This window comes from Phyllostomus hastatus, unplaced genomic scaffold (assembly GCF_019186645.2).
Source record: "Phyllostomus hastatus isolate PE091 unplaced genomic scaffold, TTU_PhHast_1.1 phas_contig_16, whole genome shotgun sequence".
Taxonomy (NCBI): Eukaryota; Metazoa; Chordata; class Mammalia; order Chiroptera; family Phyllostomidae; genus Phyllostomus; species Phyllostomus hastatus.
In genome coordinates, this window is record NW_025333643.1 from 18773786 (window position 1) to 18792523 (window position 18738).

An 18738-nucleotide genomic window follows, 5' to 3' on the forward strand; every position below is an offset into this window, starting at 1 on the left:
GAAGAGCAAAAGGATGCCTCCCTGTCAAAACCAATCTCTTTTCTCCAGTAGCCAGCTCCTTAGTGCAGGGAAGTGTACTGGTCCCTGGGGTGGCCTGGGGCTTGGGACTTTTGGGGAGGCTGGCCGTAGTGGGCTCCTGGGAAATGCCACAACCATACCACGGTCCCCTGGCTCAGCTCCTCCACTCACTCTAACTGTACAATCTAGACTCCGCTGCCCCCTCCCCTCCCCTCCCAAGTCTACAAGCAGCAGGCAATCTGCAGCACCTCATCCCAGGCCCCCTTCCTTCACTCCTGGACCCTCCATGTTCTGTGCTCAGCTGCTGCTCAAGGGAGCTCTGTATAGTGCAAACCTTCTGTGTCTTCCTCTGTTCAGATTTTCCAGTGGCTTCTGAGTGCCCTTCAGATAAAGACCAGAATTTTCAGCTGGGCCTATGCGACCTCCCACTCAGCTATGTCCAGCACTGTTTCCTCCCGCCTCTTTTTCTGTGCCTCAGTCCAGCCCTGCTAGCTTCCTTTCAGCCCCCAGGCCTCCCCCGCCCCATGGGGTCCCTCGGCCTGCCCTCCTCTCTTCCTCTGCCTCCCACCCAGTCAGCCTCCTCAGCCCTCAGCTTCCAGGTGTGCCTTCCCAAGTCTTCCCTGGGCCCGCAGACTGGGTCACACCCACCCATAGAGTGCTTGGACGATCCTGAATACCTTTCCTCCCCGCATCCATCTCATCCAGAGGAGTAATGTCAGCTCCACGTGTGGAATCCTTTGGTGAATCCCCGTCTCCCCATTCAGACCAGTGGTTCGCAGCCAGGGGTGATTTGATATTCTCAGCCTCTGCATAGGTAGATGTAGAACCACCATGTCCCTTCAAACCTGCTGGCCACAAGGAATAAAAAGGAGGGTGAGCCTGCCTCTTCCTTAAGCCCCACATCAGGATAATTGTTACATGAGCTCCTGCTGTGTCAGAGAAAGTCATCCTCTTTTTTGTGCCTTTGCTTTGAACTTATTTAACATCTCATTTTAAATTGTATTTCTTTATACTCTTATCTATTTATAATAGAATTTCATCTACAATTTTATTTCATTGTGATACCCCACAGGTCAAATAGTCTGGCTTCTACAAAAAAGTCATCAAGGAAAAAGGCCAGATGACTGTACTAGATTAGAAGAGCTCAAGTCTTTTAATACAGACATGCAGCTCTGATGGGGGAAATGGCTCTAAATAATCTTTCAGAGACAATCGGGGAAATTTGAATATGGACTGTGCATCAGATAGTGTTTTTGAGATAATGTTTATTTTCTTAGGTATGATAATGGGTTTCTGTCTTAGCTCAGGTTGCTCTAACAAACTACCATAGGCTTAAAACAACAGAAACTTATCTCTCACGGGCCTGCAGGCTGGCAAGGCCCTGGCAGGCTCGCTGTCATTGCGAGCCCACCGCCTGGTCCAAGAACATCCTCTTGTGGCATAGGGGCAGGGAACTCTCTGGGGTCTCTTTTGAAAGGACGGTCATCCCGTTCTTGAGGGCTCCACCCTTATAACCTAATCACCTTTCAAAGACCCCACCCACCTCCTAATAACAAAACATTTTTGGATTAGGTTTTAACATATGGATCTGGGAGGACAAAACATCCACTGTCTTTCAATCATATGGTAGAATATCCTTATTCTTAGGAGTTGCAGGGTAAAATATCAGGATGTCTGCAACATGCTTGTGATAATTTAGCAGTAAAAGAGTTGTGTGTGTGTGTGTGATTGTGTGTGTAGAAAAGAGAAAGGGGGAGGAGAGAGGTGGCAAATGTTGACAGTGACAGATTCAGGTGAAGAGAGTGTGGGTGTTGTGTGTCCCCACTACTATGTCATGCTTTCGAGGTTGGGCTCTAAGAGCCCTGGGCAGCTACCGAACAGAGTGTTGCGCCAGGAGCCCCTGAGCTTGCGGTTTGTGTCTTCAGTCTGCAGCTCTCCGCCCATCCACATGAAGGTGCAGCCTCTGAACCAGACGGCGCTGCAGGTGTCCTGGAGCCAGCCCGAGACCATCTACCACCCGCCCATCATGAACTACATGATCTCCTACAGCTGGACCAAGAACGAAGATGAGAAGGAGAAGACATTTACAAAGGACAGCGACAAAGAACTGGTAAAAGTCGGGGTGCCTGCCGCCCTTGCGGTTAGGCAGGGGGACCCGTCGTGTCACTCTGCCAGGCCCCGAAGGCAGGCTTTGTCAGTGCCACCCAACCTCATGCTGCCACCGGCTCTGCTGCATTGTAGTGACCCCTCGTGTGACCCGTGCCCGGAGCTGGCCTGCACCTTGTCCACCCTCACTGCCCAGTTAGTGCCGCCTGGAAAAGCCAGTTAATGTCTTTATAATTAGGCCCTGCAAAACTAACTGTTGTCCTTCATTATTATAAAAACAGAGAGCTTCTGTGGAGCCCTCTTCGTCTTCCAGGGTTATTGTAAAATGTTGAATGTTCTATGAATGTACAACAGGCTCTGGCATGTGGTAAGCACTGTGTAAGTACTTGCTAGTATCCCTGCAGTTCCCCTCCTCTTCCTCTTCCCGCCTGCTACATGCACCACCACGTGCAGCCCATACTGGGCCTGTACTCCCTCTGCAGCAGCTGTTCTGCCTCCCATGCTCCTGCCTGCTGGACCCCTGTGACCCTGTCATTTCTAACCACTGTTCTGAACACCATATCTGACCTCATTTTGAGCTGCACACGCCAATTCCACGTCTCATATTAAAATTTGTATAAATGTCTAGTGGCCCACACCCCACAAGACCCTTCAGAGCAGATGTTTTGGAAGCTGTCCTCTTCCCCCATAAAAGCAGATCCTTCCGCAAGCACGGGCCTTCAACTCTGTGCATAGAAGCTCAAAGTGACACAATTGGGTTTGAAAGCTTTTGCCTTTATTGTTAATCAAAGGGAGGCTTTGAGATAATGGAATCTATAATTGTATATGCACATGAAAAACACAGTCTCACAGAGTGGGATTCTAAATGATGGTTATCACTTTTTTCCTCCCAATACAGAGTCCCCAGGGCCCATTCAATCAGTTACAGAATAATACTTTTCATATTTCTTTAGATGAATATTCTTTTACTTCATTTCCATTTATATTTTCAATTTACCTACTAGACATTGTTATCTGGGTCACATAAGGGAATGATGAGCTTCATGAAATCAGAGAGGAATCTACTGGAAGTTACCCAAGGTGATGATGTATTTTAACCTTTCTCTTGCCACTACTGAAGTCCATAAGGGATTTCTTGCTTTCTGAAGTAAAGATGCCTGCATTCATCAGCAGAAACTATACAGGCACTTAGGCAGTTTTTTTGTTCTAAGTGAAAAATAATTAAACATGCAGAGATGAATAGATACTGGCTTGGAGTGAATTCTAATAAATCCCTGCATAGATGAAGCAAAGATTTTGCTCTGAACAGAAGACGGGGTCAGAGGCCTAGAGAATGAGGCATAAATTATTTTCAGAGGAAGAGAACGATGTAGGGAAAAACATGCTTTGACAGCAAGTTCTTTTTTGTAAGAATTTCTAGGGGTGGTTAGTTTCCTCTGGGACACGCAAAATTAATTTTCTTAATTCCTCAGGAAGTCAAGCATGCTGACTTAATGGCAACAAAACTATTCTCTAACTGCTGGGGACTGCAGCCCAGAAACCTGAAAGTAATATTTAACATTGGTGTGGCGTTTTCCAGTTCGCATGCCTCTTCCTCATCCTTACTGCACACCTGTGGGGCAGATGGCACTGCTACTTTTTCCAAAGGAGATAAATGAGGCTTAAAGTTAAATAATGTGACCCCAACCTATTGCTCTCAGCAGGAAGCCCTTGTCCAGGCTGCGGAAGCAGGTGTGGCCACAAAGACATTTTCAGGCCCACTCAGAGGTTTTCAGTGGGGGCAGCGGGAAAACCCGCTCGCGGTTAAGCGCCTAGGGCTGCTTTTTGTACGTGGCCCGAAGACACGTTTCAGCAACGCGACAGTTATCTATTGGAGAAGTCTGAAATCACTTGTGTTTGTGTTTGTTTCTTCACAAAGTCAGTGCTGTCTGCTTGTTTTAGGTACTTCCTTTTTTATCATTTTTGAAGACTCTTGTAATAAAACTTTGAGAATTTGGGACCTGGATTTGGCAGGATGACTAGGAATGGAAAACTTTTTCTAGAAAAGGCCAAATAGTAAAGATTTCAGGGTCTATGGGACATAAGATCGCTATGGCAACAACCCAACCCTGCCATTGTAGGGTGAATGCTGCCACAGACAGTAAGTGAAGGAATGTAGGTGGCCGTGTGCCCATCAAGCTTTATTTACAAACAGACAGAGGGCCGCACGTGGCCTGGGAGCTGAGCTGCTGGTCCTGTGCCAGACCAGGGCTGCTTTTTCTGCTGCAGGACACGGGCAACACAGGAACAAGGTCTGCCTGGCCTGTGCTAACTAGCTCTCACCAGAATCCTGTGAGGGAGCTGTTTCTCTCCCCATTTTGCACAGGAAGGTAGCACAGGCCAAAGACACCAGGCCCCTGGCTCCGAAGCACAGCTGTGAGTGAGTGGACAGGCTGCATGTCCCTGTGCCCGACCCCGACCTCTGGCCGGTGTCCTTCCTGGCATCGCGTCCCATTTTACCCCATGACCAAGATACGATGGGGCCTTTAAACTGCGAAGAAACAGACATGCGGAGACCTTGTTTGAGGTTTTAAACTCTGCATGGCTCTGGAAATCCGGTACACCTGGTAATTCTAGAGGCTGTCTAGGGTAGATAACTACAATCTCTGAGTTACATTAATGATGAACACGTCTGAGACTCGTAAGTGCAAAGAGGGCCGAAGACACAGTCCAAGCCACCGTCAAGAACATGAGTCCAGACCGACTTTGTTACCTCTTGTCCTGCACATTTCAGTGTGGAAACCAGATTCCCAGGCGAGGTCACTTCTGGCCGCGCTTTCCTTGCAGGGTGTCTGCTGGGCTGTGCCGGGCACCCGAAACCTGAAAGGGATAGAGAACATTCCTTAAGGTTTGGCTTTAGAAGGTGTGTGTGCACTGGCCTTCAGACCTGCTCACTGCTTTTCTTTCTTCACTTACAGAAAGCCACCATTAGCCATGTCTCACCTGACAGCCTTTACCTGTTCCGTGTCCAGGCCGTGTGTCGGAACGACATGCGAAGTGACTTCAGCCAAACAATGCTCTTTCAAGGTAAGGCCAGAGTCCCCTGAGCCTTTGTCTCCTTGCTGCTGAGGTGCTCCGACAAAAGGATACAAGTCAGGCCTAGGAACGTGGGACTTTAAGTCACACCGGAGAAGCCTCAGGAATTTAGGCCTGTCTTTTAGATTGTGGGGCTCACAGGCCAGAGGAGAAGGAGAGCAGAGCAGTGGTTTTCATTATTGTTGTTGCTGTTCCATTCCAGCTGTGGGAGCCAGGTGTTCGTATGCCAGACCGATCACAGAGCCCCTCCTGGGTGTGCTGTGGCCGGCCCGCCTGCATTTCTAGCATGATGCAAGAACTAAAGCCCCAGGAGATACAGCTCCCCCTTCCAGCTGGCGAACCACACAGACAGGCCCCTGCTTGTGGGGTCCTTGAACTTCTAGAGAAATGGACATTTGTTTCTGATGGTTTGGATAGGCAGAAAGTTCCAGGGCCAGCACTAGGGTGAAGCAAGAGAGGCATTCAGAATTTAAAGGGGTGCAAAAAAGTTGGTAATTAAGACACATGATATTTTAATGGGATTTTTTAAACAAAATCAGTTTTAAAAATTTGTGAAGAATGTAGAATCCACTCTGTCTTCCTTGCTGTAACCCAGCAATTTTCAATCCATGTGCCACAAGAATTTCTAAAACATGCAATACTTGACTCTCTAGTCAGGGGCACTGACGTCTTTTCCCTTAGATGGTAGAATTTAAAAAATTACAACAGCCAACACAACAATAGCCGCTGTGTGTAAATGAAACAAAATTATACCTACTTTTTTGTCAGATCAGCAAAAAATGTATTTTTGTATGTGCTGCAGAATTTTAGTCAATTGTTTACATGTGCCATGGGATGAAAAAGGTTTGAAAATCACTGCCCTAATCCAGCTCCAGTCCTAGTTCCAGTAAAATTTTATTTACCGACCGGGGCCGCCAACCTGTAAGCCGGAGTTGCAGGCTTGGCCCAGTGGTGTGTGTGCCGAGTAAGGCCAGCACAGAGGGACGGGGTGTCACTGTGCTCTGTCAGGCCGAGGTCCTCCCCTCCTCCCTGGTGTGGTTGCTTCTTCCTAGGTCCTTGGGTTCAGGGACACATCCCTACCAGGCCCGTGGTTCTCCACCTTCCTGACTCCTGTATCTGGTAAAGGCTTTTCCCTAGAAAACGGCCACAGTTGAGCGTATACCTTCAGGGGCCCTGTGATGCCTGTGAGACCAGCAGCGGTGTGTCGACCAAAGCCTGTGAGAAATGCACATTCATGGGCCTTCCCAGATGGGTAGCTGCAGGCTCTCTGTGGGTGGGGCCCAGGAATCTGAGTTCTAGCCAAGTGGCCCAGGCAACTGGCATGCACCTTAAAGTCTGAGAACTCCTGGTTGAGACTGAATCCCAGAATGAGGACCCCGAGTTTGGGTCCTGACCACACTTAGCATTTCTGCAGTTGTAAGAATGTTTATTGATTTTTCTAAGCTTCAGTTTCACGATCAAAAGTAGTAACAACCTCATAGCGTCCTTATGTAGTGAGTTGGGGTGATGAATGTTAAGTAATTCACATAGTGTCTGGTACTGACTATCAATATCCTCTTACTATTAGGTTTGATTTAAAAGTAGTAAATAATGAACCCAGCCTAAGCCTAGAAGCAAGAAGCCCTCCAGCCTAGGTTCCCTCCCAAGGATCCCTTCCAGCATTACACTTTTGCAGTTAGTATTTAAGTGTCTTTGCTAATGTTCACAGTATCTCATCTTTCCATTTAAAGTAGTTAAAATGAGCATGCTGTATTACTTTTCACAAATGAAGCACGCTTGCCCTGTGCACCTGTGCTCTGCTCTAAACAGATCGGCCCTTTGCCTGTGTTGAGGAGGGACTTCGGGCCGAGGCCAAGTCCATGGCAGCCCAGGGGCGAGAGCCCAGGGGCAGAGGGGGGCACCATAGGTGACCTGCTACCCTGGGCACGCAGATCGCCGTCGGGTCTCCCTCAGGCTCCACCCAGGAGCCCAGAACCCACAGAACTGCCTTTCCTAACAAATAGCCCCCTGAGCTTCCTGGCTTCTGCGTGGACTTTTGAAAAATTAAATGTTTGTAATGTAATATAATTTTAAAAAGCCTTGTCAGCCGTTAATTCTAAGCATAGACTATTTAAAATGTCTGAACACAGTGGCTTGTTGAAGGGGGCTGGTGTCCCCCACTCCCGTAGACCCCCTTCGCTCAGAGGCGGACGTGCGTGTGCCCCCGTCAGGCACTGGCGGTTGTCCCGGGTGCTGACGAAGGGCGCGGACCCTTTGCTTCTCCCCACGGTGGCTGTAGCATCTTCCCCACAGCACCCAGGAGGCAGCGCAAAAACTTGGTCTCACCGGAAGTAGGCTGACTTACCTTTTCTTGGTGAGCCAAGTAGGAATTTATGAGCAGTAGGGACCAGTGAACAAAATTTTCTAAGTGTTAGGACTTAAGTTTTAATGGAAAAAAGATAAAAGCTTAGAAACTTTATGGAAGCTTTGTTTGGAATAATTGGGTTTCCCAGTGATAAGCCTTCCCTCTGGTTTGGGAGCATGAGGAAGCCATGTGGGGTATTTACCTTATCATGGCAAATGTACCACTGTTTATGTCCTCTATAACATAACAATAAGTGTGTTACATTTATCTTACTGTCATAAATGTAATGGCAACAACAGCAAGCAGTGTCTAGAGAATGCTGCAGTTACAGCACACTTGCCCTTAAGTTATTTCATCTGACCGCAGGGCGACTTGCAATGCAGGTGTTATTTCACAAGAGGGAAATGGTGTTCAGGGCAACTAAGTAACCTGTGAGAAATCACTTGGCTACTGAGTCAGGTCTGAATTTCTTATTCCAAAGTCCAGGCATTTATGCACGGCAGTGGCCACCCCCAAAGAGTAAACATTAGCCACATACCCCCCATCTTCAACAAATGGGTAATAACAGTGCTGACTTACTAAGTGTTCAAAGCCTTTTCTGGGACTCTCAACAGTCATGGAAAATAGGGGTTCTTGAGTTTTTCTTTGAGCCACAGACTGTGAGGCAGCCTGGCAGCAGAGCTGATGGATCCTCTCTTAAAATGACTTAAAGTAAAAAAGCAAAATACATAGTAAAGGATACCACTCATATTCAAATACAGTTGTCAAAATATTTTAAACAAACAAATTTGGAATGTGGTAATATGTGCGCTTTCTTATTAAAGAATTAAGTGACAAGCAGTGGGTCTGGTAGCTGCTGGGATTTCTGAGCCGTGATGAACAGAAATGACACTCCAAAAGAGCTACAACTGTGAGGCAGTAAGAAAATGCCTTATTTTAATTCGAGACCAAGTCTCAGGTCCTGCTAACACAGCTGAGATTTGTTGCTGTGTTCACAGTGGAAGGAAGAGCTGTATCTCAGTGAGAGCTTGGGGACAAGGGACCATGCACATGTCATTTTTCCTTGTCCCTGAATTCCATTAGGCCTTGTGGACCCACATTAAGCACTCCCGCTCAGAAAGGTCCTGTAGGAACTTCCTAGTCAGCATGGGTAGAACTGTGCCTGCTGGAAAGTTCAAGATTCATGAAAGCAGGCATGCGGGTAGAGTGGCTGTGTAGTTCCTTGGCCTTGATCAGAGCCTCTGGAAGGAAACGGTGAGGCAAGTCTCCTGGGAACTTTTGTTCCTGTCTGGACAAAGGGAGGTACACAGACCTGTCTGAGGCAGCCAGTGCAGCTCCGACCCTGGAGCTCCTGGTTACTCCCGGTGAGAGCCTTTTGCTTCCTGGGCTGCCTTCTTCGACCTGCTGGCATTGACTTCTCCATCTGCCTGTTCCCCGCACTTATGTCTGCACACTTCACTTGACAGCAATACAAATGAATACACAGTTAGGTCAGGTTGCAAACACAGGCGCCCCCCGGGGCCGGGCAGCGAAGGTGTGCCGTGGAGGGGGGGCTGTCAGTGGGAAATTGGAGGTCCTGTGCCCACTGAAAGGGGTGACAGGCACTTAGCCTCAGCTAAATGTTGCCCTGCAGGAAGATGAGCTCAGTTTTGCCAAAAATTGTGATTTTTTAGGGTAAGTGGGAATTTGGGATTTTTTTTTTCAGGTGAAGGCTGTTGTTTGCAGTGTTTACAAAGTGCAAATTTACACTGGCAGCAAATTCAGTTTTCTTAAATCAGCTTGCAACCACACAAAATTTATATTGGTCACCTGCCACTTCTGGTTTAGATAAAAACAACAACGAGCACAAAGGTCATTTATTGTGGTATTTAGCATTTTTTGTTAATTTTCAATGTCATGTATCTATAGGAAGCAGACTTTTCGTTTATTTAGCACTATTGGCTTTTAAGATAACTGCAAAAGCTCAGTGTGACATGTTCTTACTTTTAAAAGTTATACCATGTAGCATTATTCACAATAGCAAAAAGGTGGAAACAGCCCAAACATCCATCAATAATGAATGGGTAAAAAAAAAAATGTGGTACACATACAGTGGAACACCATTCAGTCTTAAAAAGGAAGGAGATTCTAACATCTGAAGGAACCTTGAGGACAGTGAAGTAAGTGAAGTTAAACCTGTTAATGAAAAGACAAACGTGTATGGTTCCAGTTATGTGAGGTATTGGAGTGTCAAACTGAAGAACACAGAAAGCCAGTGGGGCTTCCAGAGGCTGGGGGGAAGGGCGGGGGTGTGCTGTCTGATGGGGACAGCGTTTCGGTTTACAAGACGGAACGTTCTGGAGCCCCGTGGCACGACGGTGTGAACATAGCATTACTGAACTGTACATGTAACAGTGGTGAAGGTGGTAAGTTTTGTGCTATGTGTATTTTACCACAAGTAAACATTTTTAAAAATTATGCCATTTAATAATAATAACATGAGTGAATAGAACTACAGGAAGGAAGGAACATCAGGGAGAGTAATGTGTGGTTAGTATAAAAGAGTTTGACCATTTAAAGCAACAGTGAGTTTTAAAACTTAAGTAGAAGTAAAATATTTGACAATACACAACAGGTGAGGTGGGCAAATAGAGTTAAATAACTGTATAGTTGTTACATTTTTAGAAAGTGTTAGAAGTGCTAATTTAAGGTAAACTATAATAAATTTAGGGTATATATTGTAATCACTGAAAGAATAATATAAGAAATCGTAAACAAGCGAATGGAGAAGCGCTGTGAAATAATAGGATTCCTTTTACACGAAGTCCAGAAACAGAGCGCTGACAGGGAGGGGGGTGGGCACCGGCTGGATGGGGTCTGTGCAGACTGGTGGGGGTGCAGGAGCATGTTGTTTCTCAGTGTGGGTGGTGGCTACACCGGTGTTCCCAGAGGTGGAAATTAATTGGACTCTACACTTAGGATCTGTACTTTTTACTTTAAGTAATTTTAGCTCAATAAATCAGAAATCAGTAACCATTAAAAAAATTTAGGCTAATAACTTAAGACAGGATTCAACAAATTATGGCCCATGGGCCACATCTAGCACTCTGCATATTTTTTAATGACTCACAACCTAAGAAGGGTTTCACATTCTTAAATGGTTTGGAAAAACTCCAACAAGTAATATTTATTTCATGATGTGAAAATTATATGTAATTGACATTTATGTTTGTAAGCAAAGTTTTGTTGGAACAAAAAACAAAAAAGGTTCATAGATTACAATGTTATTTTTCTGTTTCTCAGCTAATACTACTCGAATATTCCAAGGGACCAGAATTGTTAAAACAGGAGTGGTAAGTAGAGAATGGTAATTGTTTTGTCCTGGTTGTTAATTTGCCTGCAGTTAAAACTGTCACCACAAGGTGGCGGTATGATGTTGTTTAATTGCTTAATGTGAAGAGGTTAAATTCTTAATTTAAGAAATTAAGAAAATACATTAAGAAATAAGAAAAAATAAGAAAAAATACATTATTTATTGTTTATAATTAAATACATTATGAAAACATGCTGTACAACAGAATTAAAGCAGTAATGTTACACAGTATAATTTTTGTCAAGGTAAAATTGTCTAGTTTTTATTTATTATCTCTAAGATGTAGGAGTACACAAGGTCAGCTCCAAGCCCTTCCTTGGACATATGCTAAAATTCAGAAGTAATCATTTGCCTAAAGATACATGGATTTACAGATTTCTGGAGCCTCAATCAATATCTAAGTTTTCCTATTTCTTGTGCAATAATCATACTATTGGTCACATCGTTGGTAATAACAATAATAGCCTAAAATTTACTAAGCATTTTCTGGGTTTCCAAACACAAATTATTTTATTTACTCTTAAAATATGTCACAAGATTGGTGTTCATCTTATTCCCATATTTTGGCTGAGGAGTCCAAGGCTCGATGAGTGATGGGATGTGCCCAGCTTGCCCCGAGAGCAGACACGGTGCTGATGTAGCCCGGCGGTCTGTCTTCCTTCATTCCAGTGCCTCATGTTATGTGGCATCTGGCACTGCATTCACCAACCTTGGAACTCAACATTTGCTAACCTGATTATCTTTATCAGGTTTTCAAACTAAAACTTCATGATAAAAGTTGTAAAATCTAGGGTATTCTGGCTATGTTGTTTTGAACTACGTGAGTGATTGGATGGATTTCTGGATTCTGAACACCAGGTTATGAGAATTAAAATTAAACTCAACTCAGAGCAATGCTTGTTGTTTTTCTGAGATATCGTATGTGAGTGCACAGTCCCACAATTGAGCCCTAATTTAGTACAGTGAGAAGAATGAGCTAAGGTTTGGACACAGGCAGCCCTATCTCTTTTTCTTGACATCTCCATGCCTTAGTTTCCTCATCTGTAAAACTGGGCGATGGCCATCCAGGGTCACATGGGAAGCCCTGGCACATCATGGGCAATTGTTAAATGGAGCAGTGGTTGTCATCGTGTACGGGGGCAAAGATGTTGACATGGGTGAACGCGGAGACTCAGAAAAGGACGCAGCTGTACTGTGCGGGATGCGGGGTGCAGGGCTGTAAACCAGGTCCCAGGGCCTGCAGGGCAGAGTAGCTCCTGCCCCTACTCCTGAGCCTGCCACCTCGGGTGGGGGCGGGGCCCTCTCCCTCCGTCCATCCACTTTGTCCCTGTGAGACGGCGGGACCAGATCCTGGACAGCCTTTCTGGACATGGGAGCGTTGTGGTGTCCACAGCACCAGTGACATCTAAGGCCTTCCGCCTCGTCCAGTGCCCAAGATCAGTTGCCCATCTGATGTTGCCAGTTTACTGCTCATTTCATGTTTGTCTTTCAGCCCAATTTCATGCTGCTTACTTTTTTGCCACTTAGTGCCTCCTGAGCAATATCATGAAAAGTTTGGTTTGATACACTACTTAAGAGTAACTATAAAACCATTAAGATTAGAGCTGGTTGTCCATGATCACCTAATGTCAGCTTTCACACCATGCTCTGGGAACCCACATGAGTAAAATAAAAACTGCATAGAACCCTTGAGAGGGTCATGGGCAGGACCTCTTTCCCAATCTGAGGGCTGACACTTCTCTGCTTTTTCTTCCTTCATCTCTTCCCCAACCACCTGGGTGGCCCTCTCAAGCCCACAGCGTCTCCTGCCTCTTCAGCCGACATGGCCCCCATCAGCTCGGGGTCTTCAACCTGGACATCCTCTGGCATCCCGTTCTCATTTGTTTCCATGGCGACTGGGATGGGCCCATCCTCCAGTGGCAGCCAGGCGACAGTGGCCTCCGTGGTCACCAGCACACTCCTGGCTGGCCTCGGGTTCGGTGGCGGCAGCATCTCCTCCTTCCCCAGCACCGTGTGGCCCACACGCCTCCCAACGGCCGCAGCAGCCAGCAAACAGGCTGTCAGGCCAGTCTTGGCCACCACAGAGGCTGTGGCTTCTCCTGGCCCAGATGGTGATACGGCACCGAGCAAGGACGGTGAGGGCGCCGAGCAAGGGGAAAAGGATGAGAAGAGTGAGAGTGAGGATGGGGAGCGGGAGCATGAGGAGGAGGGGGAGAAGGACTCTGAGAAGAAGGAGAAGAGTGGGGTGACCCATGCCGCCCAGGGGCGGGGTCATGCCGAGCCCACCCCCATGCCTTCGTCTCCCGGTGGAACTGCCCAGGACAGGGGGCATCAGACTATACCTGGGTCCCAGCAGGACCACCCTGCTGCCCCCACCGACCAGCCTGATGACACGGGGGATGCCAACCGTGGCCTAGACTCCGATTCGGTCACCTCCACCCAAGTGCCCCCCACAGTCACAGAGGAACATTATGAAGGGAGTGATCGCAAGGTTCCCGAAATGCCATCTAAAAAGCCTGTGTCCCGAGGGGACCGGTTTTCTGAGGACAGCAGATTTATCACTGTTAATCCAGGTAAGTGACTTCTCACCTGAGGCTCCATGATGTTGTGCACAGTCTGGCCCTTTAAAAAGTGATGAGGTTAGATTATGAAGATCCAGAAAGTTCTTACTGTTCCTGGACTTGTGTGTGTCCCTGGTATAGAAGGGGTGTGTGTGTGTGCGCATGCGCAAGTGCCTATATTTTGTTCTAGTAAGAGTATAACCTACTTTCTTACTGTTGCTAGAATAAGTCTTGCCTTGATACTTTTCCTGGTAAAATCTATTTTCCTCAAAGTAACTCCAAGGACTTCTACCACACAGTGAAGTAAGTGAACATAGAAGACATTGATATTGAACTTACTCATTAAGTTTTAATACCTTATTCGCGTATTCAACACCTGTACTTAAGGACTGCCTGCTCGGTGCCAGCCCCGCGCTGGGCACCAGCCCAGGTGAAGGCGGCCGCCCTGCGAGATCCGGGCAGGAAGGAGCAGACAGAGGTGCTGGCGGCCACTGGAGCGCATGCCAGAAAGCGGGGCAGCAGGCACATTGGAAAGCAAGTCAGTGGGCAAGCCAGAAAGCTAGTTAACTGAAGTTGGCTAGTTAATTGAAGTCAGTGAAATGGCAATAAAGGAAATAAACAGGGTGCCATCTAGAAGGATAATGAGGAGGGCAGCGGCCACTCTCAGGGAGTGACATGGCAACGTGGGAAGCCAGAGGAAAAGAGGCACTAGCGTGGGGAGAGCCAGGATTAGCCCACGACCCCAGTCTGGCTCTCCCTCCCAGCGCCCAGTGTATGGTTGGCGAGACTGAGGCAAGGCTGCTCAGGCCTCTTCCGGTGCAGCAGCGGCCGTCGCCCTGACCAGCAGCACTGTGGCTGTGCAGTGCCCTTAGATGTTAATGAACCATCCTAATAGCTTCCACATGGAAGCCTTGAGCATCAGGGGTTGTTATTGTTGCAAGGGGTTTTCTTAATAAGAAATTCTTCTTTTTGCCAGACTACAAGATGTTTAACAACAACTTTTTGCATCTAAGCTGTTGTGGAGTTATAAGAGTGCAAAAAAAAAAAAGCAACTGGTAAATATTTATTTGCTTTTGCACTTGTAAACATTAAAATTCATCTAAAGCTGAGATCTCGTATGTTAAAATACAACTTAGAATAAATTTTCATGTTTTGAATTACGTGCCTCTTTGAAGCTGGTGCAGACTTGTTTTTGGAAGTGCGGGCTTCCTGTGGGTGTCGCTCAGTGTGCCCCGGTTTCGGGGAAAGGTCAGAGCAGCCTGCTGCGGGATTGAGTGCAGGAGGTACCAGGCCACTCGGAAGCTGTTTGAAGCCATTCCTGTGTGAACAGTGACTTTCCCTCCAGCAACTGCTGTGAAGAAGTTGATTTTCTTAGATTTGAGGATAGTAAACAAATATCCACAGACTGAACTAGGCCTTGGGAATAGAACACAGATCAAAGCAGGCCTCTGTTCCTCTGGGGCTTGTGTTCTGGCAGGGGAGCTTGAGGATATTCCAGTAAACAAATGTGTAACTTGTGCTAGAGTGGTAAGTGACACAGTAGCATCAAGTGGTGACGGAATGATGTTTGAGCAGACCCCGGTGGTGGGAAGGAGGCAGCCACGCAAAGATCCATGTAAAAACACTGCAGGCACAGCGGTTCTGCAGACCCTGCTGTGGGGGTTGACTTAGAGCAGCCGAGGGGCCATCAGAAGGCCATCTGTGTAGGCCAGAGTCAGGAGGGGGGTATGGGATGAGTTCAGGGACAGGCAGAGCTCAGACTGGAAAAGGACTTGTCAGCCAGGCCAAGGATTTGATTCTAGCTGATGGGAAAGCAGTGGTGGATTTCAGCAGGAGACTCAAGCATTTGTCGGACTTTTTTGAAAGATCACTCAAGCCTCTGTGTGGAAGTTATACAGGGAAGGCAAGAGTGGACATAGGAATCCCAGTTAGGAGGTAAGGACAATGGTGGCTTGGGCCATTGTAGTTTCTCCAAAGACAAGTGATGGATCTGGAATTGATTTGCAAGCTTGAGGGGTTCCCTCGGGACTGCAGGCTCTGGCAGTGTTGTCAGGCTGCTCCTCTTAAACACTGCTCTGCCCTCATTCCTGGAAAAGGTGACTGTGAAGAGCTGGGGTTGGGAGTGTTTACACATTGAGAGTCTGGACTGGAGTGGGGACCTGCTCCCGGGAAGTGGAATGAGTCATGGCTGCTGGAGTCCAAGTCCAGATTTCGGAGAAAGTGGAGAAGAAACAGATGGTGAACCTTGGGGATTCCCTCCTCCAGGGTGGGGCGTGAGATTCTCCAGCTGCAACCGTCAACCATCTTGGCAGACTAGCTTTTGGAGCCACATCACCCCAGTGGGTTGCCCCTTACACATTCAAGGTCCTCAGGTCAGTGTCTGCTCAGAGCCCTGTGTAAAGTGGGGGTGACAGTAGCCATCGGTGCAGAAGGGGGTTAGATAAGTGGAGCCACCCTTGCTGTCACTGACAGGGAAGGAGCAGCAGCCCAAGGCCACACAATCAACATGGTGACGATGAGGAAACCCAGCAGTTCTTTCTTCTGCAGTCGTCCCTGGACCTTAAAGAGCATGACAGGACTGTGATTCCCAATGAACTGGCATTTAAAAGGACCTCTGGGAACTCTGCTCCACCCCCAGCACTAAATCAGAGAGTGAGTCTTCCTTACCACCTTCGTTTCAGTGGGAAGGCTCGCTTGTTTCCAGGGTTCGAAGGGAGCTTCCTTTAGAATTTCAGGCAATTCAAATCTGAGAGTGGGAGTACTGATTGTTTGAGCCAGAGATCACCAGCTGTTTCTTGCAAAGGCCCAGACAGGAACCTTTTCAGGTCGGTGGGCTGTAGGTCTGCTCTGCCATGTGGCCCAGAAACAACCAAAGACAATGTATAAGTGAGCAGATGTGACTGAGTTCCAGTAAAACTGTTTACAAAAACAGACAGTGGGCCAGATTTGATCTGCAAGCCATCATTTGCCGACCCCTAGTTTAAGCAGAAATGTCTGTGCCTGTCTGTCATTAAAGGACGTGAGTGACTTGAGAGTGGAACCCTCAACGCCCCCCCCCCGCCCCCAAAAGCACACGGTCTTTAAGGACTCGGTTCACTTCCATGCATCCTGTCCTCCCCCAGCTACCTCCTCCAGCTTCATATTTATTCTTCACATGAAATCACTATCATTTTCATCTTAGTTGTGACTTATTTGAAAGACTGTGCATGCACATTTATTTAAATCTCCTCCACATTTATTTTTTCTTTACATTAAATAAAAACAACTATTTCAGTTCACATTCACTATTTGTGAAAAAAGCATTAATGTTTAAAGTTATAAACTATGTTTTTACCTGCATCTCCAAGAGGCTTGTGAATACACTTGATTGATAGCATTTTTTCAAGTCCTGTGAGTAAGGAGCTTTAGCATACTCATTGACAGGTAAGGTGAGGAAGGAGAATCCTTCTGTTGAAGGAATGGGAAACTCAGACCCCTACAGAAGTCAGTCAGGGAACAGCAGTGAGAGCGGAGAAGCAGGGGCTCTGCGGCAGGGAGAGGCGAGGACTAGGGCAGACTAGGCAGCACGCGTCCTTCCTGAAGAGGGCCACCCCACTCATCTCCACCTGAGGGTGGCTAGCGAGGGGGCCTACCTAGTGAGCCAGAAATCCAGGTCTTGGTGCAGATTTTTCCAATTTCTAAGTGAGTTCAAATCTTTAAAACAATTTTTTTTTCACATGTGCTAATAGGTAGACAGGAACCACTGGTGCTTGGCTCTACAGCAGCATTGATTGTTGTAGCTGCCCCTGCGCCACACTTTGACCAGAGGATTAGAGGCCTCTGTGCAGTCACTGCGTCTCTCTGCAGGAGTTTCATCAGCGCCCGTTGAGAGTGAAGCCTCAGTGGGGTGTGTGTTGCGTGGAAATCCAACATGGTCCCTCCCTCAGGAGCCACGGCTGGAATGTGGTGGAGACACCACATTCCATGCGGGAAAATGTCCCTGGGGTGGGGTGTGGTACAGAAGGCCCTAGCAAAAGCCTTTCAGGGTGGGCATAGTCTATAGACTCATCACTTAGTGCTAGGGTTTTTATTTCTTGTTTCCATAAATCAAGGAAACCTTTTCGTTCCAGACTGAGTCTTGCTCAGAAATGTATTATAAGCACTCATTCCCTGAAAGCCTCCTGGATCAGCCCTGAGCCAGGTGCTAAAGGAAGGGTCCAGTGCAAGAGTCACATAAGATTTTGTCCGGGCCAGGAGCTGAGAGTGGGCAGAGCTGGCCTGAGACCTGGGGCTGCTGTTCTGTCTCAGCTGAGTGGAGGGTGCTGAGCGCCAGCCACCCCTCTGCTCAGGATACCTCTTTGGAGCTCTCAAGCTCTAAGGAACCCTGCTGGAGAGCCTTTGATTATAGAAACAGTAACACCACTTAACGTGTTCTGCACTAGTGTTGCCTGTGCTAAAAGCCCAACTGCAATGTCAGTTATCCTTCAGCGCCCCCATGAGGACTGTGCTGACATTGCTGCTGTTAGGCCAGTGAGGAAACAGGTCCAGAAGGTTGTAAGGGGCGTGCCCTGAGCAATACTGCCCCGGCAAGACAGGGCTCAAGCATGGACCCTGACTCCACAGTTTAGGGGAGGCCACCCACACCACGCTTCTTTTCCCTGTGCTTTGAGGCTTATTCCCTGAGTGGGCAACACAGGATGATTTCAAATGAAATAGTACTTAGTAAGTGAATATTTGAATGTGTGCTTTAAAAATAGATAGCAGTTTTTCATGTATGGCAGAGGTTCTTAACCATATACGGTTTTTCCCTTTCTGCCAGGACATGGCAACATCCTGCAACATTGTGGGTTGTCGCTGTGACTGGGGAAGGGAGCTACAACCTACAATGCACAGGACAGTCCCCACGGCATGACATTGCCTGGTCCAAAATGTCACTAGTGCTGTGGTTGAGACACTGACTCGTAGTATTAGCAGAAAGCTTTCTTTTCAAAGAACTTGACTTGAGGGGAAAAAATAGTAGTTAGTGTAGGACAAGTAGTGAGTGGTACAGGTTCATGAAGATAGGGCAGAATCCAAGAATGCGATACTCCCTCAGAGGACATGCAGGTGGGGAGATGCAGCCTACGTCATTTAAAATAAGTCACAGCACACAAGTGTGCGACGAGCACCTGAAGCAGCTCTCACCAGGGCTGGCTTTGTTGGCCAGCACCCTGTTTTGGTAGATGTTTCCTAGGTAACTGCCCATGCTCTTGGCCATGGCTTCTTGGGACTGACTAAGGAACTAGCTTGGAGTGGCTCGGGCA

At 47.3% G+C, this 18738-nt stretch overlaps 1 protein-coding gene across 3 annotated transcripts in view; it reads left to right on the forward strand.

Moving 5' to 3' along the window:
- PTPRG (protein tyrosine phosphatase receptor type G) overlaps positions 1 to 18738 on the forward strand; it is a 704882-nt gene that overhangs the window by 596301 nt on the left and 89843 nt on the right. For all 3 annotated transcript variants that reach the window (XM_045832024.1, XM_045832025.1, XM_045832026.1), the window contains exons 9-12: positions 1944 to 2128; positions 5082 to 5190; positions 10826 to 10875; positions 12688 to 13468. In XM_045832024.1, the coding sequence (XP_045687980.1) occupies positions 1944 to 2128; positions 5082 to 5190; positions 10826 to 10875; positions 12688 to 13468 (1125 nt within the window). The remainder of the gene's footprint in view (positions 1 to 1943; positions 2129 to 5081; positions 5191 to 10825; positions 10876 to 12687; positions 13469 to 18738) is intronic.